This window comes from Felis catus, chromosome E2 (genome assembly GCF_018350175.1).
Source record: "Felis catus isolate Fca126 chromosome E2, F.catus_Fca126_mat1.0, whole genome shotgun sequence".
Taxonomy (NCBI): domain Eukaryota; kingdom Metazoa; phylum Chordata; class Mammalia; order Carnivora; family Felidae; genus Felis; species Felis catus.
Window position 1 is genome coordinate 91889 of NC_058382.1, and position 22556 is coordinate 114444.

The following is a 22556-nucleotide window of genomic DNA, read 5'->3' on the forward strand; positions in this document are numbered from 1 at the left end:
CCTGTTTTTGTTTTTCATCACTAGGTTTTCTACCTCTTGATATGGAGGATCAAGAAGACAAAAGACACTGCATAGGTATCTGTGAGCAAATGAGTGAACAAATGCCAGGATGAATGATGGCATCCTATCCAACCATCTCTCCAGCCGGTTTCATGATTATCCCCTCCCCACAGGCATACAGACACATGTTGCCCAAAGTGAAGATGTCACATGGCATGAACTGCAAAGCCATCCCTGGCAAGGCCAATCTCTGTTCACCTCCTCATGCCCCACCCCCTCCAGAGAAAACAGGATACCCTAATTATGACTGGTGGTGTCACCATCCAACTCTCTAAACAGACCAAGTTCCAATAGGGCAGAAACCTTGCTTGTTTCCTTCCTTGATTGACTTAGATGCCTGGAACATGGCATGCATCCAGTGACATTTTGAGTAAGGAAAGAAGGAAGAGAAAGGAGGCCTGGTGCACCCTGAGAGGGTGAAATGTCATACCAATGTCAAGCTCACATCTCTGGGAGGCTCACAGGCTACAAAATGCTCCAAACATGTTGCAGCTTTTGAGTCTTCTTCCCAGTGATAAGAACACTGGGTCAGGGTGGTAGGTTGTGTCCCCTTCTGCATTCCCCAGCCCCTGGGCCTCCCAACCAGGCCCCTGAGCCCCTGTGGCTCACCAGTTTCCTGCATCATCTGAGCAAGGCTCTCCACCAGCACCGCAGCCTCCTCAGCACTCTCAGGGCACTGGGACTCCACCCAGACCTGGGTGTCAGGTGGCAACACACCCAAGAACTGCTCCAGCACTAACAGCTCCATCATTTGCTCCTTGGAGTGTGACTCAGGCCTCATTCACCAGCAGCAAAGGTCTCATAGCCTGGCCAGGGCCTCTCAGGGCCCTGCTGCCTCTTCATAGCAGAAGCTGCAGAAGCACTGTCAGGGGTCCCTACAAAGCCTGGACAGCAGGGTGGAGGGCTGAGGGTTAGAGAGAGGTTCAGGATCCCATGAGGTGGCCTCATCATCCTCCCTCTTGATGACCACAAGCTCTTCTTGACTGAGGGGTGCTGGGTCTACTGCCATGGCAAGACCTTGGGAAGCTGGTCTCACCTGCACTCACTCAGGCCACACATTGTCTTCCTGGGACAAATGCCCACCCAATCAGGGCCACAGACCATGCACGCCCTTCCAGCCACCCATACCCTCAAGGCCACTTCCTGTTGCAGAAACTGTCCCTAAGTCTGGCTAGCTGGCAACCTGGTAGGGGATATCTCCAGCCTGAACTTCCCCATCTGTGCCTTCAAGAGAACACCTGGCACTGGGAATCTGGTCAAGAGAAGAGTGAACCCACCCCTGCAGGGGGAGTTTACAGTAGCTCATATCAGGCTAGGTAAAGGTACAAGAGTTGTTCCTGGAGATAGAGGGCATGGATATGCCATATCTCAGTGAACTGAGAGAACTCCACCAACAGCCAAGCAGAAGTGCTGGTGGGAACTAGCAGAGGGTCTGTGCCCAGGGAGGGTCAGAACAAGTGAAGGATACAATCTTCCAGACACTAGGAAGAGTGATGTAGAGTGATGGGGGCACATAGGGCAAGCTAAGGGCAAAATACAGGCTGGCATACTGCCCCCTGCCCCCAGGTGGAATATGTGTAATATTCCTGGGCTGGGGACACTCCTGGCTGCCCAAGAACAAAGGAAAGGGGCTTAAGTGCTTGCCATGGTGATGTGGGAAACTAAGGCAAATGAAAAATTAAATTCCCTTACTGCCTATAGCTCATTGACAGGTCCTTGAGACCGGCAGAGTGACTTCCCTCTAGGAGTTCAGCTACCTCAAGGATGACACTTTGCTGGGAGCAAAAGAGAACCTTGGCTTCACATTATCCCAACCTCAAGGATCCTATAAGTCAACTTCCTTTATTTCAACTGCTTCAAGATATATGCTGGCAATCATACTCCAAGCTTATGGTTCCCCGATATGCATCTAAAGAGTCTCGTCACTGAGGCTTTATTAAACGGTGATAAATGGTGTTTCCCTAGCAACAGCTAGCCCCTCAAGGTCCTGGAAACCTTGTTTCCAAAATTCCTTAAAGACATACTCTATCCCTGACCCCTTCCCAACCTGAGGGTATATAATGAGTTACCTGTCACAACCTCAGTGTAGCTCTTCCTGCCCACAGGTCCTGTCCCCATGCTTTAATAAAATCATCTTTTTGCACCAGAGACATCCTCAAGAATCCTTTCTTGGTCATTGGCTCTGACCCCACGAACCCCCACCCCCGTCATCACCCCAAAACTTCATCATAGAGGACAGACTAGAAGAGAAAGATGGAAACTAAAAACAATTGCAGGGCAGCCAGCATGGGTCAGGTGCAGGGATAGCAACAGCTGACACCTACGTTGGAAGGCCTTCCTTTCCCCCATGGCAGATTCCTACAGAGCCCGAGAGGCTCAGCTCATACCAATTAGCCAAGATCAACAAATGTCAAGTAGAGATGTCCACTCTACAACGTTCAACAAGAAACTAATCTGTGGTGGTCCTCACACAATGTGATCCCACTAATGTTAACATATTTTAAAGCAACAAAATTCTGAGGTGTATGTGTGTGTGCATGTATGCAGAAGCTACTGTTATATAATAAATGTTCAGAAACAGGCCCTGAAAAACAAACTCCCAGCAAGCAAATCTGGGGAAAGTAACTGGAGGAGGAGTCCACTTTTTCTTTCATAAATCTCTACACACCGTCTCAATTTTTTTGGCAACGACCATTTGTTACCACTGCAACTTTAACACATAATTTCAGTGCCAGCACATGTTGTTATATGGGTTGGTCAGGGTTCCCAGACTGGGGAACCTCCATCCTCCTCCACCACCACCACGCCGCCGCCCCCCACCCCCACCCCCGCACACCCACCTAATCACCAGGTGCCCAGAGGCGGTGGCTAGAGAACATTCTGGCCAGCAGGATCAGCACAGGCAAGACCCATGTGGCCAGGGCGATCCTACAGAGAGTTTGGCGGTATAAGGGTCTGGATTTTAATCGCCATGTGCGGGGAGCACCCCTCCCCAACACTCTCACAGATGAACGCACAAGTAGTGGGAGCAAAAAGGAACTCAGGTCTGGACTGAGGAAATCCAGAGACTCCCCAGAGGAAGTGAGAAGTTTTGAGGGTGCAGGTTGGGTGTCAATCTAAAAAGGAAGCACCCGAGGGAAGCCCAGAAAATTGGCTCGTGTAGGATAACAGCGCCAACCGGCTGATGGAACCGCGAAGGGTGGCGAGAGCTGACCTCAGCCCGAAACCACTTCCGGGCCAGGACCCTCACACACAAGACTCTAGGGCCAAGGGGCCCCTGAGCCGCCTCTCCCGGAGGACTAGCTGGGCTCCCAGGGAAACGGGTGGTGCTTCTCTGCACCACCTCCCCTGCTGTCCTCCACCGCCTGCGCACCCTACCTCAGGCCTTTCCGACACTCCTGGCCGGATTGCGCCAGGACTCACCGCCCCAAGCAGCCACACGGACCAGTCCCACCGCGCTTGAACAATGACCAACCACCCTGGGGACAAGAACCGGGAGCTTCCGGGCCCTCTACTGACTGCTTCCGGCGCCTTGTATCCCCCCAACACCCCCCAACTCTACTCGACAACCCACGCAAGCAGGCCAAGAGGTGAGGGACACGGGTGTCGGTTGCTCCTGCAGGTCTATGGCAACGGCCCGCTGCCGGAGTTGAAAGGCGTAGGAGGCCGCCTCTGTCGGCTAGGTTCTCTAGGAAACGTAGTCCCCAACGCGTCAGAGATCCAACCTGTAGAGTTGCAGACAGTGCATTTCACAGGAGACATGGGGCTTCCCTGTCGCACCACCAGGGCCCCCGGAAATGTTCAGGGACCTGCTAAAGGTTGCTAGTTGAACGAATCCAGGGCTCTCCACTCATTTGTTGAGGGCCAGGCGCTGTCCCCGGCTCTGAACAAACGAACCCTGGAGCCAGACGGGCACACGCATGCCTAGTCTCTGCTATGCAATGTCTGCAAGATCTCCAATGGCTGCTCATGCAACTACATCTTCCACCCACTGGGCTTTGGCCTCAACGACTCCTGCCTGGTCACCTGCCTCCAGCTGCTGCACCGCATTCAGCCTCCGTTGAGGATATTCCTTCCTCCCATTCCTTAGGCCCTTACAAACCACCCTACCACACTGGGCTGTGTCTGTCAAGCCCTTCTGTAACGTGGCATTTTGAAATGATGGGTTTCCTGATTGTCAACGAGGTCCCTGAAGATGAAGACTAAGACACCACTTCCCCAGAAAGCCTACCTTATCATGTCCATGTCCCCAGCTTGGTGGGGTCCCTCCTGAGTGACCTGTCATAGCCTTGTCACATAGAATGTAACAACCTCTGGACTGGCAGCTCCTGAAGTCAGTCTCACTCACCCTGGAATCCACACCTAGCACATTATAAGTGCTCATACATTGTGCAACCAATCCAGTCTGCCACCAGAATCCTAAGAAAAGCTTCCCTTCTCCTTCTCATCCCCCTTACCATTCTCCCCAGGAAAGCAAGCAAGGGACCTCATCTCACCTTTCTTCCAGTAAGGCTGATCCTTCAAGCCACTGGTCCCGACCCATGTGATGAGTTCACAGCAAGCCCAACAATGCAATGTTAGCTGAGACAGAGGTAGCAAGAATCCTTTCTCCCATCTTTATTTCTTGGCACGTGTGTGTGTGTGTGTGCACACGCGCGTGTGCGTGCGCATGTATGCAGACATATGCAGATACCTGTGTTGAAAGGAGTCCAGGAGCCCAGACATCCCTGTCCCACCACCGGTGGCTCATCCAGCTAGAGCACAAGAACACCTTCCCTTGCTGACTGACTGTGGTTTGCTGGCCCAAGCGGTGTTTCGGCAATCAGATGGACACCCCATGATGCCTGTGATTACAGTTTGGGGGGACAGGAAAACAAACTGGAATGAAGGGAGACAACAAGACTGTCAGGAGGCGGGGCAGTGTCCATCAGAATTAGAGCTTTGGGTCTAACATCTGAGAGGCTAGGCTATAACCAATGCACTGGGAGCTAACTCTGAGGTGACCACTGAGCTCTTAGGAGTGGACGGTATTTTCCAAAGAGCACCAGAACCAGGAGACTGTCAGAATCACAAAAAGCTCAGAGGCTGGAGGGAAACCAAGACACCATGCCACAGAAATTCAGAGAAGAAAACATTTCCAAACCAAGCAAGTGATCCCTGGTATCAACAGTCACAGTGAGCCAAAGTGCTCTGGCACTGAGACGACAGAGGCCGTGGAAGCCAGAAGAGGTAAGGATGGCATGGAAAGTGAGAAAGGACATGCCGAGAGCAGGAAACCCTCATCTAAAGTTGGCTAGGAAGGGTAACAATGGTGCAGGGAGAGGTCAGGTTTGGAACATGGAAGAGGCTGGTCTCAGTTCTGGCCCCTCACAAGGAAAACCACCCTGGCAGACTGTGCAGGGCAACTACCATACTACAGGGTGTATCTCTGTCATGGGTGAGCACTCCTGGGCCCTGCATCTCATCTGCCAATCAGAAGACACCACCCTTCTGTTCCCCAAGCCTAGAGTCGTGGGTCACTATACAAAGACCACAGAGCATGAGATATGAGAACCATGGGGAAGAAGCAGCAGTATCTGACCTCCAGAAACAAAACACCATTAGACAGAACTCATGTGAGGTCAAGTCCAAGCCCCAAATCATATAGGACAGCCAGAGGTCTGACCTTCAGGACCTGTCCCCTTAGCCACTTGCCCACCCTCTATGGGACCCACTTGGAGCAATGGCAGGCTTCCTGCCGACTCCCTTGCTGCCACCACCACAGGGCCTCCTGAGGATGCAGCTGCCCGAGACTGTCGCCTCCTTTCCCGGTGTAGCTCCCGGAGGCGAGCAAGGGCACAGTGGACACCCCGGGAGACCCGCAGGCTGCGCTCCCGGTTTGGATCATTCTCTATGAGGACCTGTAAACCAGCAGCAAAGTGAGACAGAGCCTGGGCGAGATGCTCAGGGCTCAGAGCACCCACACCAGCTTCCTCAGTGCCTGCACCCACCACAGCCTCTGTGAAATCTGGCTCTTGTTTTCTAGAGACCAGGCCATTCCCTGTCTCCCAGGGCAGCCCAGAACCACTCATGTCCCCATCCTTTGCATCCTGGGGGATGCTGTGGGGTGGGGGCTCCCCATGGGCCTGCAGCAGGCTGGCAACATCAGCCTCAGCTGCATCTCCAAGGCCCACATGCCGAGCTAGTGCCACAATGCTGCGGCGGAGCTGAGGCACAGTGTCAGGCTCAGGGGTGCCAGCAGGGACACACTCAGGCCAGAGCTTCCTCCAGGCGCTGTTCATGGTGGCAGGCTGCAGCTCTGCCCAGGCTTCAGCTATATTGTCCACAGCAGTCACGACAGTATAGCTGCGCCAGAACTCCTGCACAGAGGGTCGGTCTTCACCAGTCGTCTCCTGGACCAGCTGGCTGAGCGTGCGGCGCAGGTAATAGGCCTTGAATGTGGCAATGACACCCTGGTTCATGGGCTGGATCAGGGCCGATGTGTTCTTGGGCAGGAACTCAACCCTCACGTGCGCTGAGAGGCCACCCAGGTGAGCAGGGTGGCAGGGTGCACCATCCAGGAGCAATAGGGCACGGTGTGGGAGGCCATGGCTGGCACAGTAGCTCTCTACAGCAGGACAGAAGCAGCCAGTAAACCACTCCTGGAAGATGCTGGGTGTCAGCCAGTCATTGCGGTTGGAGCGCCAGACCACAGGAAGGCTGGCCTTGGAGCAGCCCTTGAGGGCACGTGGATTCTCCGAGGGGTACACTAGCAGAGGCTTCAGTTTAAAGTCACCAGCTGCGTTGCCACCAAGCAGCAGGGTCAAGTGGTCCTTAGAGGCCTTGAGGCCAGGCCCGGCTGCCCCCTCCAGTGCCAGCAACATGCGCTCTGGCAGCCGCTTCCAGAACAGGCCTGTCTCATCCACGTTGAAAACTTGGTGTGGTGAGTAACAGCCCTCCTCCAGAATGGTGCGCAGCACTGGGGGATAGTGGGCAGCAGCCTGGGTGTCAGCCACAGCTGGCTCATCTGTCAAAAGCACATTGTTTCGAGCCTTGAATCGGGCAAACCAGCCGTTACTGGCCCCGAAGGTCTCAGCCTGAGTGCCACTGCCCTGCTCATGCTGCAGCTGCACAAAGAGCCGTCGTGCCTTGTCCTGGATGAGCAGTGTGCTGATGGGCAGGTTCTGCCGCTTTTGCTCCTCAATCCATAGGCTCAGCAAGCGTTCCATATGGCCCATCACCACACCCCGGCAGCGGGTCAGCTGCGTGGCACTGACAGGTGTGGCTGCCTGGGAATTGGCCCGGATCTTGTCCTTGTTGACACGGATTGAGGCGACGGTAGAGGTGGCCAGCCCCAAGGCCCGGGCAATCTGAGTCAACTTCTCACCTTCCTCAAACCTCCGAAGCACCTCTAACTTCATATGCAGGGTGATGGACTTTCGGTCCCGCTTGGCACTGTGGCGGAGGCCAATCCCACCAAGGGGTGCCTTCCCCGACACCTGCAGGCGGGAAGTTGTCTTCATTCCGCCTCCCTGAGCCACACACCTTGATGAAGCCTCTCCGCACTGCCAGTTTCCACAGTAGCTACCAGTGTGCCCACAAGGGCAGCCTCTTGGCCTCTCCTGCCACACCTGCTTCTGCCTGTAAGACAAGGACACATGGGCATTAATGCGTAAGCATATGGAAGTCCCAACCATCAGCTGGCCTTTCCGTGCTCCGACACAGAGCACCCAGCTCTGCTGACCACTGCCTCAGAGGCATGCCCAGTCCCTTCTTTCCGTACTGCTAAAAACACTGCACACTCACTTCCAAGTATCCTTTGCATCTAAAGGAGCATGTCACTTAGTTTTAGCTTATGAGATCAAGAGATGTCTGCTAGGAGACTCTGCTCTCTTCCCCTAGCAAACCTCTTGCAACAAGATAGTCTAGAAACCCTGGCCCACCTCCCAGACACTAATGAGCAAATGAGGTACCCACTTCCATGCTTCTCACCCTTTTCATGCTTCAAACATCAGTGTGGGTTGCTGAATAATGGTTCCTAAAGACATTCACGTCCTAATCCCTATGAATAAATTACCTTACCTGGAAAAAGGGACATTGTGGGTATAATTAAGTTAATAATCTTGAGATGGAAAGATTATCCTGGGTTATCCGAATGGGCCCTAAATGTAATCAGAGAAGGCAAAAGATTTCACTCAGAAAAAGGCAGTGCAACCACTGAAGCATAGAGGATACAGAAGGAACCAGGGGCGCCTGAGTGGCTCAGTCGGTTGAGCATCCAGCTTCAGCTCAGGTCATGATCTCACAGTTTGTGAGTTGGAGCCCCGTGTCAGGCTCTGTGCTGACAGCTCAGAGCCTGGAGCCTGTTTCAGATTCTGTGTCTCCCTCCCTCTCTGCTCCTCCTCCGCTCATGCTCTCTCTCTCAAAAATAAACAAACATTAAACAAAAAAAAAAGGAACCAGCCCTGCTGATACCTTGATTTTAGCCCACTGAGAAACATTTCAGATTTCTGACCTCCAAGACTCTAAGATAATACATCTGTGTTGTTTTAAACCACTCATTTTTCAGTAATATGTTACAGCAATCATAGGAAACTAACACAGAAGAGAACCAACCTAATTTATGCCACAAACTATGGAGCACCTGAGAACAGAAGAGGATGGTGGTTCTCCACACGGCAGCCACAAAGATCCAATAAGAACTAAGATCCTATCTCCCCTCTGTTCAAGCCCTCCCAGCTCTGAGTAAAAGCCACAATCCTCACCAGATTCTTCAAGTGTCTTAGAGCCTCTTCTTTTATTTTGCTCACTCCTGCCCACATCCTTGGGGCAGACTAAGAGTGCTCCTGACTCAGGGCATTTGCTCCTGTTTCCTTCAGCCCATGCAGGGCCTGGGCACTCCCCTTATCTGCATAGCTTGTTCCCTCTCCTACAGATCTCTGCTCAAATGTAACCTAATCAAAGAGGCCTGCTCCACCTACATTTTATTATGTATCTGTCACACGCTGCCTGAAGGCAGGAGCTGTGTTGGCTGAGCTCTCCCTTGTGTCCTCAGACCCAAGAATAGTGAATCCAGTAGTCGCTAGCTGATGAAATTATTAAATTAAGTACAGCGGTGGAAGGCATGCTTTTCACCTTGTCCGTTTTGCATTTTGAATCATGTGAAAGTAGCACTGGATCAAAGAGTATACACACACACACATATATATATATATATATATATATATATATATGTGTGTGTGTATATGTGTATATATATATGTATATATATATGTGTGTGTATGTAGTGTGTGTGTGTGTGTGTGTATATATATATATATATATACATATATATATATATATATATATATATATATATATATATATATATTTGTGTGTGTGTGTGTGTAGTGCGTGCGAAATACAAGGGACAAATGACTGGCAGGTTTGTTTCTGCCGTGGCTATGGTATCGATACCTTCAAGGATCCATGGACTACACATGGCTTAAAATAAGGTGGCACATGCCACAGGTCCCCCATGCCTGGGAGGCAGGGAAATGTAGATGGACATGAGAAAGGCTCCTCTTGCTTACTGAACCACTCACGCGCTGCGCCATTGTTCTTTCAACATCCATGCCTTCCTCTGCTCACCCACAATTTTAAATTAATTCACCCACATGCTCATTCATTCATTCCCTCCCTCCTTCCCTCCCACCCTCGTGAGAAAGCCTCCAAACCCGCCGCCGGTGGAGGCTCGCTGCCCAATGTCTCGGTGGAGCCAAGGGCTCGTCCCCTTGAGACTACATTTCCCACAAAGCCTCGGGACCGCTGGAATCTTCGATTGGCCCATTCGCGCTCGTCCCGGCCTGCGCGCGCAGCGGCCTCTCTTCCTTCTAGCCGTTTCGGACAGAGAGAAACGGTGCCCAAGCCCCCGCCACCGGAGCCCGGGCCCCCGCGCGGCTGACTGCCCTCACCTCCGGACCGCGACGCGGGCCGGCTGCTTCGGCTGGGCGGCTGGGGCTGCGGCTCTTCCCCATCTCCTGCCTTACAGCGCCTCTTCCCAGGGGCGGCCGAGCTCAGCCTCCATGTTGTCGGCGGAGGCGGAAGATTGCCGGCGACTATCGAGATTGGACTAGTCCGCGCAGGGCCAGTCCCCGACGGCGCTCTAGGCCCTGCGCCCCGCGCTCGCAGACCAGCCGGGAAATGTAGTTCGACGACGAGGATGTTGCGCGCAGAGCCCAGGCGGGGGCGCCGTTGGCTGTCTCTACCCAAAGCTGACTTGCTTTCTGTTTAATTTCTCTCGAATTTTTCCCGCCGCCTGCTTTCTTTCCATTATCCTCCCTACCTCCTTCCATTCCTAGCTTTGTCACCTCTTTCTCCCAGTTTGTTCCCCATCCTGGAGAATTAATTCCGCTCAGACTGTCAAATCCTTTTTTTTTTTTTTTTTAAGTTAAAAATAAACTCAAGGAGTACATGGCAAACAGTTATTTACCTCATGGAGGGAACTAGCAGGATGATATAGGTGGTTCCGGGAAGATGAGAAAGAACAGAAAGGGTGAAAGAAATAAAGGACACTGAGGGGTGACTGGGTGGCTCAATCCGTTAAGTGTCTGACTTCAGCTCAGGTCATGATCTTACTTTGTGGGTTCAAGGCCGGCGCCTGGCTCTGTGCTGAACGCTTGCTCAGAGCCTGGCGCCTGCTTTGGATTCTGTGTCTCCTGTGTCTGCTCCTCCCCAGCTGGCACTGTCTCACTCTGTCTCTCAAAAATAAACATTAAAAAAGAAAATTCTTTAATAGAAAAGAAAGAAATAAGGAACACTGAAATAAAAGCCCAAAGTCGAATTGGTGCCCTACAAGCGAGCAGGCCTGGGTGTCTCAGTGTTGTAAGGTTGATACAACTCTTAACGCCAAGCATTTGCAATCTGGCCTCTGAAGAGTTACTTCTTATAGGGAATCAGATAAGCTGAAGTGGGCTTGGTAGACAATGCTAGGAAACGCAGAGAGGGTCCCCAGTCATCCTTTTTTGTCCTATTGTCAATTTTTGGATAAGTTTCCCTAACAAGTCTCCCTCCAACTGTCTCTACTTGCCGTCTGTCACCCTTCTCTAGGTCTTTGAAAACTCTCAATCCATCTCTAATTTCTGTCCCTTCCTCTCCTCTTGCCTCTGTATGTCTGTATTCCTTATCTGTCTCTTGAATCTCAATATCTGCACTTCTTGTCTTTGTGAATCTATTCTCACTCTCCCACTTTGTCTCACCTTTCATATCCACCCCTTCTTGATCTCCCTCCCTCTTGCTAACTTTACTGACACTCCTGTCTACCTGGCCCTGACTCTCTGATCCTCTGGCTTCTTACCACATTCTCTAGGTCTCTGAAAAGAGAAATACTTCCCCGTTGACTTTCTTTCCTACCGGTGTCTCGGTCTCTGTATCTGTTCAATTACTTTCACGGTCTCTCCTTGAATCTCTCTGCCCCCGAGTGGGCCGTCATAGGCTTTGGGTCTCTCCCTGCCCGGAAGTCTACGCGTCTGTCTTTCCTTACTGTCTCGTTCGGTTTCTCTGCTCCGGCCCGCTCCCCAAGCCCATACCCCACGTCCCCCATCGCCTCTCAGACGGCCAGCGGCTCCCCTGGGTTGAGCTGGAGACCTACTAGTCAGCCCATCCGGTTACCATGGAAACGCCCGGGCCCGCCACGTACACAATGGGACGTCGTCTGGCTGCGCGTACGCGCACGGAGGTCTCAGCCAACTACACTTCCCAGAAAGCACGCGGCCAAGCCTCTCCGAATCTGCCGTCCGGGCGGGCGATGAAGGAGGTGCCCCTTTCGAGGCAGAAGGTTGCCATGGAGACGTAGGTTGCCGGCGCCCTAGCGAGGACGGTGATTGGTGCAGAACCCTGCTAATCCCAGGAACACCCGTAAAGAATTGAGGAAAACGTGGTGGGGGGCATGCGCGGTTGGGAAGGCGGTGCTGCTGTTCGAAGCCCCCAGAGAAGCTTACGCACGTCGACGGGGCATGGACGCCTGGATCTGAGGCGGGGAGCGCGGAAGAGGCGGCCGGGCGTGTGATCTGATCGTTGCGAATGCTACACCGGGGAACAGGGGAGGAGGGTGGAAAACGAGGCGAGGGTGGGGGAAGAGCCAGGTGGCACTCGGGCTGAATGCGCGGAGCATTCTGGGATACCTAGTCCGTCCGGGGAGGGGGAAGCCGGCGATTGCGCATGCTTAGGAGCGCGGAGCGGCCCGCTGAGCGTGGAGGTGAGGGCGGGGACCTCTCAAAGAGGAAGGCTTGGGCGGGGACCCGGGCGGCGACCGGGAACTCTTGGATTGCGGCTACCCTGCGGGAGTGCGGAACAGGGACCTAAGCACTCCCTCTCGGTGAGCCCGGTGCTGTCGGCGACGCTCATCTATCACTGAAATGCCACAGCGACGAGCTCTCGGAGCCCCGCCCCCCCTTCCCGGTTGCCCTGGCGGCACTAGACCAACCCTGGGAGTGGGAAGAGGGCGCTCTCCCAAGTGGAAGTTGCCCTCCAAGATTTCTGGTAAATGTAGTGCAGAAACCTTCGCAGGGGCTGGCCGGCTTAAAAATGGTCCAACCTTTTCCCAGGGTTTCGGGTTGACCTGGAACCTTCAGGAACGGAATTTGACTCACGGGATCAGGCGACCCTGGAAATCGATTCTTACTCACATAATAAACTCAGATTTCTTCACAAAGCCTGCACATTAACACCAGCTGCAAAAGGAGCAGCAATGGCAGGGAGGGGGGAGCGCCCCCACTTACAGGGGATCGGTAAGGATGGGGAAACTGAGGTTCACAGAAACTTGCCAAGGTTATGTAGCAAATAGGCCAGATCAGAATCTCCAACCTTGCTTGCAGGCACCCGGTCCAGTGGTCTTGGGGCCTTTGTGGGCCCCCTGGAGCTCCCCCATCACCTCCTAACCCTGCCTAAATCAGGAAACTGAAGAGATGATGGGGCATTACGTGGTGTGATAAGTTCGGCTGGTTCAGAATGGGGCTGAATTGGGGGGGGGGGGGGATGCTGCCTGGAGGCTTGGCCACACAGTTGACTTTGCCCCGGGGGCGGCAGTGGGGGGGGGGGCGGGTAGAGGTGGAGGGAGGCTGCTCTGTAGAAACAAGTTGAGAAGGGAATGGTCTGAGAGACTAGATGGGAGTGTGGGTGGTGCAGTGATGGACTGGTGTTGGAGGCTGAATGGGGGGGGGGGGGGGGGGAGGGTAGTGGATGTTGTAAATGTCATTTACCTGACAGCCACAGGGCAAGGATGAGGTGGTGCACATAGAAGGACAGGATTTAGAGGAAAGGGGGTGCCTTCTATTCCTAAGAAGCACCTTGTGTTTGGAGCAGGGAATACCAGAGACTAGGTCCCAGCTAGAGACCAGAGACTCAGGTGCCTGGCTTGTGACCATCTCTCTGTGCCTGTTTTCTTATCTGCCTTCCACTCGGTGCAGGTCTGAATATGGAACACCACAGCATACAGTAGGTGCTTAGTAAGCATTTGCTGTTTGTCCTCCTCCCAGCAGCCTCATCCTATTCCTCCCCCAGGGGAAGACACTGTCCTTGGAGCCCCCAGCCCAGTCTTTCCAATGAGGCCTGCAGCACTAGGCTCCCCAGGTCACACATCCTTGGAAGATGAGCGACCTGTCATGGTGAAGCTGGAGGACTCAGATGAGGAGGGTGATGCTGCCCTGTGGGATCCGGGCCCAGAGACTGCACGCCAGCGTTTTCGACACTTCCACTATGAAGAGGCAGTGGGTCCCCAAGAGGCCCTGGCCCAGCTCCGGGAGCTATGCCGCCAGTGGCTGCAGCCAGAGGTTCACTCCAAAGAGCAGATGCTGGAGCTCCTGGTCCTAGAGCGGTTCCTGGGTGCACTGCCCCCTGAGATCCAGGCCCGCGTGGAGGGACAGCGACCAGGCAGCCCTGAAGAAGCAGCCGCCCTGGTCGAGGGGCTTCGCCAGGAGCCAGGAGGGCCCCGAAGATGGGTGAGTCTGTGGCCCTGAGCCAGGGTCCAGGCTGGAACAGTATCCAGCTCTGCCTCACCCTGGGGAGTGCCATGCTTAGCCAGACACCTATTCCTTGTGGTTTAGAAGTGGTCACTTGCAGCAGACCTTGTGTGAGCATAGACGCGTTTCCAGGGCCAGCCTCACTGGTCTATCCCTACATCACCTGGAGTCATGGACATGGGAAGGGATGCATGGTGGGGAGAGAGGGAGACCACTGGGCATTCCTGGGTGCCTGCAGCAGGAGAGCAACTGCAGATGGTCCCTTCACTCCTGGCTCAGTCCTGGAGGGAAGTGGGTCCTTGGAGAACAGAGTAGGTCAGGACCCCTGGGGTCCTGTGATGGGGTGGTTGCCCATAAACCCCCCTGCTTGTGCAAAACCCAACTCTCTGCCTGGGCCCTTGATGTTTGGGGGCACCTTCCCAGGTCACAGTCCAAGTACAGGGTCAGGAGGTGCTATCAGAGAAGATGGAACCCTCCAACTTCCAGCCCCTCCATCAAACCAAGCCACGGACTCCAGAACGTGGACCCGGGACACCATCTGAAGCCACACACGAGTCACCGCTGGGCCTTCAGGTGAAAGAGGAGCCCATGGTTACAGAGGACCCAGGTGAGGGCACGCAAGGTATGCATGGCCCAAGGCCTGATTGGGTGGACCAGAGGGGCCTGGCCTCAACAGCCTAAAGGTCCCCTGCTGGATGGAACTGTTCATATGCCCTAGTAGCCCCCACAACCTGCCTAGCTAGTGGCCATCACTACTCCTCACACGCCAAGTCTGACTGTTACAACTATGTTTCTCTGCTCTCCCCTAGCATGGAGTAGTAAGCTATTGGGGTTCTGTGTGTGAGGCACGTGGGATTCACTCCCCAAGGGGATCCATTAGGAGATAATAGCAATTCTCTGGAGAGCAGGCAGCAGGCTTGAATATGGGTTGGTGTGACTGAGGGAGGACCCCAGGGTGCTGGAAGGCATACCCCTCCCCATTTTACTCCTTCCAGGCAGATGCCAAAGTTGGCTTCCCACACCATCCATCATTCCTGTGTGGACCCCAGTGCAGTGCTTCTCTCCACCCTCACTGGCCATCCTACCCAGGACTCATGCAGGGGTACAGAGCACAGACCTGAGCTTGTCTCATCCTGCTGTAACTTCTCCTGTGGTCTTCAAGGGGGCTTTGCTTTACTCCACCCCCAGGCTGAGCCCTTAGAGATGCCCAGCCATGTCCAGCTCCAAACTTGGATTCCAGCATTTGGCATACCACTGAGGAGGGCAGTGGGGTGGGGACACCCTTGGGCCACCTGACCCCAACCTTCCTCTACAGAGCTTCTGGATTCTGGGCCTCTAGCCAATCCCCAGGAAGCCACTTCCACTCTCCTGCCTAAAGAGGCCCAGGTGAGCCCCATACAGACCATGCTCCCCACCCTGTCTGGGGAGCCTCAGTGGGTGGGGGTCAGATAGGTCCCTCCCTGGACCTAGCTGGGCACACACGAACAGTGACCACTATGGTTTCAGGATTGTGAGATAGTGCTGGACCCGGCCTCTCCCCACAGCGAGACTGGGCTTGAGGGGCCTTCATGGAGGGAGCATCCTGGGGCCCTGTGGCAGGAGGAAGCTGGGGGCATCTTTCCTCCAGGTGAGTGAGATGGGACATGGTGGGGCAAGTCCCTCTGCATGGTAGCGGCACATCAACCCATCCCACTCCTGGCCCTGCTCAGGTGGCCCTCTCATTCCAGCATCTCCAAGCTTCTCCATTCCGTGGACCATCCTTGCAGCATGTAACTTTCAGCATCTCCTGTCCTCATAAGTCAAGCCCTCAGCCAACTTCATGTTCCCTCCAGCTACTGCTCCCCACCATAGTAAAACCTCCTTAGAGCAGGGCCTGTATTCCCCACACCCCCGTCCTTTCCCAGCCCTCCCATCCTGGATGGATTCTGGGTTTGCATCCCACTGTCTGGATAGTCGGGGAGGGAGGGTCTGGATCTGGCAAGGATAGTAGGTTAGTAGACAGTGGGCAGGAGGGACCTTGACACGGGTTGAGGATCGGGCAGGACAGAGCAGGAGACTAAAGGCCTTCTGCTGTCCACCTCAGCTTTACCACTCTTGGTCTGCCATCATCCAGTCTCCCTGCGTCTTCTTTCTTGTTTCCTGGACCCCTTCTTTTTCTTGGTTTACTCCCTTGTTCTGGGGGACCTTTCTGCGAACTATGGTATGGGAGATAAAAAGTTTTGACATGCTACATCTCTAAAACACACTGATCTAACATTCTATATTAGGCTAGTTTGGCTGCTTGAGGAATTCTTTTTATTTAGTTTCAAAGCTTTTTCATCATCATTGGTGAGCCCTTTCAACTTGAAATCCATATCACTCAATTGTGGGAAACTACCTCGAATAGTTTCTCTCGTTTTTTTTTTTTCTCTCCATTGTTTTGTTCCCTTGTTTCTGGTATGCCTGTTACCTGGTTCTTGGTTATATTGCTTCCTCAGTATGGTCTCCTACCCTCAACCCAGCCTTTTGCCAGGATGGGGGAAGAGATCCAGGAATCAGAGCTACAGCAGTGCCCACTATTTGCTCAGAATTCTGTGCAGACATCCCAGGTCTGTTCCTTGCAGCAGTCCAACCCAGCTGCTGCTGAACAGCCTCCCCATCCTGCTTGGTGGCCCTGCCTCTTCACCTCCATGGCCAGAGCTACCTGCTACCTCCAGCTCCTGAACTTTTCAAGCCTTCTTTGGGGTCAAACAGGGTTTGGGTTTTGTGGGGTTGGTTTTGTTGTTGTTGTTGTTGTTGTTGTGTTTTTCCACTTTCTTTACTACTAGTTTAATATGCACTTTCTCCAATCTGTTACACAGTTACTATTTGCCCCTTAGCTTTCTGAAATAGAAAATGTCACGGGGTTTGTTTGTTTCCTTTCCTCTCACCTTTGTGGATCTTAATGCGTTAAAAAACAAAAAATTTTGTTGTGGCTTTTACTGTTATTTCAGGATACAACAAAGTTAAAATAGATACCTTTATTACTTGTAAGTCTCCATGTGCTATGTTTTTTGTCAGTAAGGATCCTAATTCATCCTTTTTCCATAATGTCCTTGTTTCATGGATGGTGATTCCTCCTTTGAGGATTTAGACATACTTTAGTGTCCTTTCCAGGCTGTTTAGCTAGTTTAGTTTCTTCAAGTGTGAATTCTCCAGCTGGTTGTACTGTTGACAGTCTGCCCTTCATAGCTGTAGGAGCTTCTCATTTGTCCCCGCCCTAAGCATCATGCTAGGTGAGAAGACTCATAACCTTGAAGTGGAAGTATTATCTGGGCCCCAGGACATTCAGTGAAGATACTTCTGGAGCCCAGCCAAAAGCAAGCACCTTTTTCCTGGTCAGGTATGTGGGTGGACTGAGCTAACCCAGCCCATGTCCTCAACCCCCAGCTTCGTGACAGAGCCTGGCTTTAGACCTGGGGACTAAAGTCACAGGGGCTTCAGAGCTCACTGTGCAGGCTCTGGATTCCTAAGCCCCACCAATTGTCCTTTCTTTCCTTTGGAGCTGTCCAAAACATTTTTAAATATTTTCTCAGGTTCTGTTGTCATTTCTGCATGTTGGAGCTGAGAGAGTAGGATCTGGCACATCCCTAATCTGCTGTTTTAGTCTTAAACTGGCTGGCCAGGCTGGGCCTCGTACTTTGACCACCACCTCTAACTTGGATGTGCTTCCCTCTCAGTTCAGAACCCCACAGTCTTTCAGCTTTCTCCATCCACACTGGCACCACCACCTCAGACACTTTGGCGGGTTCCTTCTCTGTATCCACACTCTCTCTGTAGACAACCACAGTTCGCATCTTCAAATAACTGATTCCTTCAGCTACCTTGGTCTCCATTCAGGACTCCTGGCTGCTCTTGTGCAACCAGTGTTTTCATCGTAGTATTTTATTTTTTTTTATTTTTTTTTTTAACGTTTATTTATTTTTGAGACAGAGAGAGACAGAGCATGAATGGGGGAGAGGCAGAGAGAGAGGGAGACACAGGATCTGAAACAGGCTCCAGGCTCTGAGCGGTCAGCACAGAGCCTGACGCGGGGCTCGAACTCACGGACCGTGAGATCATGACCTGAGCCAAAGTCGGACGCTCAACCGACTGAGCCACCCAGGCGCCCCTTCATCGTAGTATTTTAAATAGCTAATATATTCCCATGTTAGAAAATTCAAAAGGCACAAGGGAGTGTACACTGGAATGCCCCTCCCCTGCCTGTGTTATACAGTCTTGTCCCTCAACAGCCAGCACTACCATCTTCTTGTGTGTTCTTCCAAAAAGATTTTGTGCATAAAAGAGCAAACACAGATTCAGATACATACTTGTTTCTCTTTAAAATACATGTGAATGGGGCGCCTGGGTGGCGCAGTCGGTTAAGCGTCCGACTTCAGCCAGGTCACAATCTCGCGGTCTGTGAGTTCGAGCCCCGCGTCAGGCTCTGGGCTGATGGCTCGGAGCCTGGAGCCTGTTTCCGGTTCTGTGTCTCCCTCTCTCTCTGCCCCTCCCCCGGTCATGCTCTGTCTCTCTCTGTCCCCAAAAAATAAAATACATGTGAATGCCTAATCACCATGTTTCACACCTGACATTTTTCCTGCATCTTCCCACTTCAGCACACAGCAGCAGGTGCCCTCCTCTCTGGACAGCTGCATGAAGCCCCCCTGTGGCTCACTGTGGACACACTTGTTTATCCATCGCAGCTCCTACTTACATTCCTTTGTATGGATTTCCAGTGGTGAACTGAAAAATCTCATCTATAGGTCATTTTGAACAGTGGGGAACACAACTGTTGAAGTGCATAAAAGTGAAATTGCTGATCAGAGTGTGAGAAATTTGCTATTTTAATGTATTTTGCCACACTGGCTTCCCATTTCGCTTACTAGCAAGGCATGCAAACACTTGGGTCCCTCCAGGGAGGGTGTGAGAATGAGAGATGACTGCAACTCTAATATTCAGTGTTCTTCTCAGGAGTGAATTGAGCATATATTATGGGATTTAGTATTAGTTACATTTCCTTTCCTGTTCACCTCCTTTGCCCGTGTTTTGTCAGGTCATTGGTTTTGTTGATTAATTGGAGCTCTTTACTTAGAAGCTTAATTACCCTTTTGCATCTGGAGAATCTGTCATTCATTTTTTGGCTCTAAGGTTATCAATGCTGTGCATGAACGATTTCCTTTGACACAGTGTAACTTATGACTTTTCTTTGACAACTTACTGGATTTTCTGTCACCCACTGAAGTCCTTGCTATTCTCTTAGTCTCCTTGCAGCCTTCCTCTTTTTCTAGTCCCTGCTTCTCAGTTGCATTTGCTTACACCTCCTTCCTCACACAGCATCTAATGCTAGAGTGCTCACAGCGTGGCTAGGACCTGCTACTTCTTTCCATAGACACCCAGTCTTATTTGATCACACACAGGGCCAGGGCTCTGTGTGCCATGCATATGCCACAGCTGCCATGGTCACATTTCCCTGCAGACTGAGCCCCAACTCCTGAACTCCACAGCTGCATGTAGTCTCTGCCCCTCAGATGTCCCATGCACATCTCAGGCAAGGCACATCAGACCAAAGTCGTGCAGCCTGGCCCACTCCCCTCCAAGTTACCTTCCTGTTGGCTCCACTTCCAACCTCCCTCAGACCCACCCACTTCTGTGTATTTGTGGAAATCATCACCACCTAGTGCAAGGGCCACCTGACCCATTTTTGCCCTAGAGCCCTTCCAGAAAGGCGATTTTTGCAAACTTAAGCCAGGCCTAGAAAGCATGTCCCCAACTTCTGAATCCTCCTCCTCATGCAAGGTTCTGTGCCCTTGTCACCTCCTTTGGGAAACACAGATAGAGTCCTTGCCCCTGCCCTTGTTACCTCTGTCTGCCTCACTGGCTAGTTTCAGGCACCTCTAGTTCACACTCTTTCCCACCGGCTGGAGTGGGTCGGGAACAGTTCTCTTGGCATGCATGACTGGATCCCCTTGTGCAATGCAGGGTTTGCACTCCAGATGGAAAGTGTCTCTGCTGGCCCAGGCACTGTGAGCCCCCACCTCCATATCCCCTGGGACCTCCGCATGGTTGGCCTCACGGACCAACTCCGGTCACCCTCCCATGAAAGTGGCTTCTCCCGTGCGCTCCTGCTCCCCAGTGGCCCAGGAGGTGAGCAGAACCCCACGAATGAGGGTTCCTGCCAGCTTATGAGCCCTATGCTAGGCACAGCCCGCTGGCGTGCTCCCAGGGGCCGAGGCCGGGGTCGGCCCAGCACAGACCCCGGGGCAGGGAGAGGTGGCCACTGTGACGTGTGTGGGAAGGTGTTCAGCCAACGCAGTAACCTACTGAGGCACCAGAAAATACACACGGGAGAGCGGCCATTCGTGTGCAACGAGTGTGGCCGGAGCTTCAGCCGAAGTTCGCACCTTCTGCGCCATCAACTCACACACACTGAGGAGCGGCCATTTGTGTGCAGCGACTGCGGCCAGGGCTTCGTGCGCAGCACCCGCCTGGAGGAGCACCGGCGTGTGCACACAGGCGAGCAGCCTTTCCACTGTGCTGAGTGCGGCCAGAGCTTCCGACAGCGCTCCAACCTGTTGCAGCACCAGCGCATCCACGGCGACCCCCCCGGCCCTGGCGCTGCACCCGCTGCACCTCCCGGTGCGCCTGAGCCCCCAGGGCCTTTCCCCTGCAGCGAGTGCCGCGAGAGCTTCGCGCGGCGCGCTGTGCTACTAGAACACCAGGCAGTGCACACAGGTGACAAATCCTTTGGCTGCGTGGAGTGTGGTGAGCGCTTCGGTCGCCGCTCAGTGCTGCTGCAGCACCGGCGAGTACACAGTGGTGAGCGGCCCTTCGCCTGCACCGAGTGCGGCCAGAGCTTCCGACAACGTTCCAACCTTACACAACACCGTCGTATCCACACCGGCGAGCGGCCTTTCGCCTGCGCCGAGTGTGGCAAGGCGTTCCGCCAGCGGCCCACGCTCACACAGCACCTGCGCGTGCACACAGGCGAGAAACCCTTTGCCTGCCCCGAGTGTGGCCAACGCTTCAGCCAGCGTCTGAAGCTCACGCGCCACCAGCGGACGCACACCGGGGAGAAACCCTACCACTGTAGTGAGTGCGGCCTGGGCTTCACGCAGGTTTCCCGACTCACCGAGCACCAGCGTATCCACACGGGTGAGCGGCCCTTTGCCTGTCCTGATTGCGGCCAGAGCTTCCGGCAGCATGCCAATCTCACACAACACCGGCGCATCCACACAGGCGAGCGGCCCTACGTGTGCCCGGAGTGCGGCAAGGCATTCCGCCAGAGGCCCACGCTCACACAGCACCTGCGTACCCACCGGCGTGAGAAGCCCTTTGCCTGCCAGGACTGTGGCCGCCGCTTCCACCAGAGCACTAAGCTTATCCAGCACCAGCGCATCCACAGTGCCGAGTAACCAGCGCTCACGGTACCCTTCCTCTACGTCCCTCTCTTTTGGCCTTTTGTTGGGGGGAGGAGTGTGTGCATGTGCACGCACGCCCACGCAGAACACTTACCTCACAGGGTTGTTGTGAGGGCTGTGATCAAGCTTAGGTACAGGCAGGTCCACCCAGGACCTGGATCCCCAGTAGGTGCTCAATAAACAATAGACAGAACCTGGGTCTGGTATCCACCCACTCAATGCCTCCCCAGTAGTTGGGCGGGTCCCTCCATCCACCCCACCCATCTACTACTTCTGCAACCACGCAGTCTCTGTGAGAGCCATGGCCCCCTGCAGGGGTGACTCCTAACAGCATCTTGTGGGTGCTGCCTTGTACCATGCCTACTGTACTGTTTGTCTGTGATGCCTTCAACCTGAACAACCTTGAGTCAGGTCAACTACCAAGTGAGGACTGGCCCAGTTTTCCCCAGCCAGCCAAGATCATCAGGTGCAACAGAAGTAGCAAACTGGTGTCCAGCAGGCCAGAGCTAGGGATATGTTTGTAAAACTTTAAACCAAGGAAGCCATTTCTTAGGCATAAAAGCTGGAAGGTTTTATCTAGAAATCTAGATTCTTTCATGCATGTTAACTACCAGCAGGTGCTCAGGTTAGGTTCCCTTTAGGATAGAACCCCAGCCAGTCTGGAAATTGAAGTCAACTGGCCCCAGGCCAGTTCCCCAGCCCTCTAGTAATCATTCACATTCCATGGGCCACAGTCTCCACCAACCCTGGCCAGGTGCACAACCCCCAAAGGCTCCCCCACACTGGATGGTCTCTATGAGGAATGTGTTCAGTAGCAAGCCATAGGAAACACAGCCAGCAGCAGCTTACATGAAAATACAGTTGCTGCCATTACGGGTTCAATGTCCTGCAGATTGTGGGCTGGCATCTCTGGAACCCTCTACTTTTCCTCTTGCCCTAGTTATCTGCCCCCTCCGTCTGATTGTAGGCCCTTGACCTAGCACCCCTGCCCCCCAAACGGTGGGTATACTGGGCGCCAAAAACAGAATGAAAAGCAGTGCCAAATAAAGAATATTCATGCATCACGATCTGGCTTGGGACTTAAACCCCACTCTGGGCAGGC

The 22556-nt window shown here is 53.4% G+C and overlaps 2 protein-coding genes across 22 annotated transcripts in view; one reads left to right on the forward strand and one right to left on the reverse strand.

Annotated features, from left to right (window-relative positions):
* LOC101088444 (tigger transposable element-derived protein 1-like) overlaps window positions 1-11854 on the reverse strand; it is a 33417-nt gene extending 21563 nt beyond the window's left edge. For 14 of the 15 annotated variants that reach the window (XM_045045761.1, XM_045045764.1, XM_045045763.1 and 11 more), the window contains exons 1-2: window positions 9993-10674; window positions 5775-7680 (exon numbers count right to left, since the gene is read on the reverse strand). In XM_045045761.1, the coding sequence (XP_044901696.1) occupies window positions 5775-7562 (1788 nt within the window). In that variant the 5' untranslated portion in view covers window positions 7563-7680; window positions 9993-10674. Of the gene's footprint in view, window positions 1-5774; window positions 7681-9992; window positions 10675-11716 lie in introns of those variants that run through there. The other variant, XM_045045760.1, reaches the window with a different exon arrangement.
* Window positions 11730-22518, forward strand: MZF1 (myeloid zinc finger 1). 7 transcript variants are annotated; one of them, XM_019818447.3, is made up of 7 exons: window positions 11965-12274; window positions 12624-12806; window positions 13579-14015; window positions 14460-14643; window positions 15352-15422; window positions 15543-15663; window positions 20016-22518. In XM_019818447.3, the coding sequence occupies exons 1-7, from the start codon at window positions 12238-12240 to the stop codon at window positions 21446-21448; spliced, it is 2466 nt and encodes an 821-aa protein (XP_019674006.1). In that variant the 5' UTR covers window positions 11965-12237; the 3' UTR covers window positions 21449-22518. The 7 variants fall into 7 exon arrangements, with proteins under 7 accessions (XP_006940777.1, XP_006940778.1, XP_019674006.1 ...); XM_006940715.5 differs by lacking the exons at window positions 11965-12274; window positions 12624-12806 and adding an exon at window positions 11730-11868; XM_006940716.5 differs by lacking the exons at window positions 11965-12274; window positions 12624-12806 and adding an exon at window positions 11803-11934.
* Window positions 22519-22556: the final 38 nt, after the last annotated feature.

Excerpts from the sequence above, each read along its gene's own strand:
- MZF1 (XM_019818447.3), top strand. The coding sequence starts at position 12,238 with ATGCTTAGGAGCGCGGAGCGGCCCGCTGAGCGTGGAG. Across the intron at positions 14,644-15,351 it reads CATGGTTACAGAGGACCCAG|AGCTTCTGGATTCTGGGCCT; the intron begins GTGAGGGCACGC and ends CTTCCTCTACAG. Across the intron at positions 15,423-15,542 it reads TCCTGCCTAAAGAGGCCCAG|GATTGTGAGATAGTGCTGGA; the intron begins GTGAGCCCCATA and ends CTATGGTTTCAG.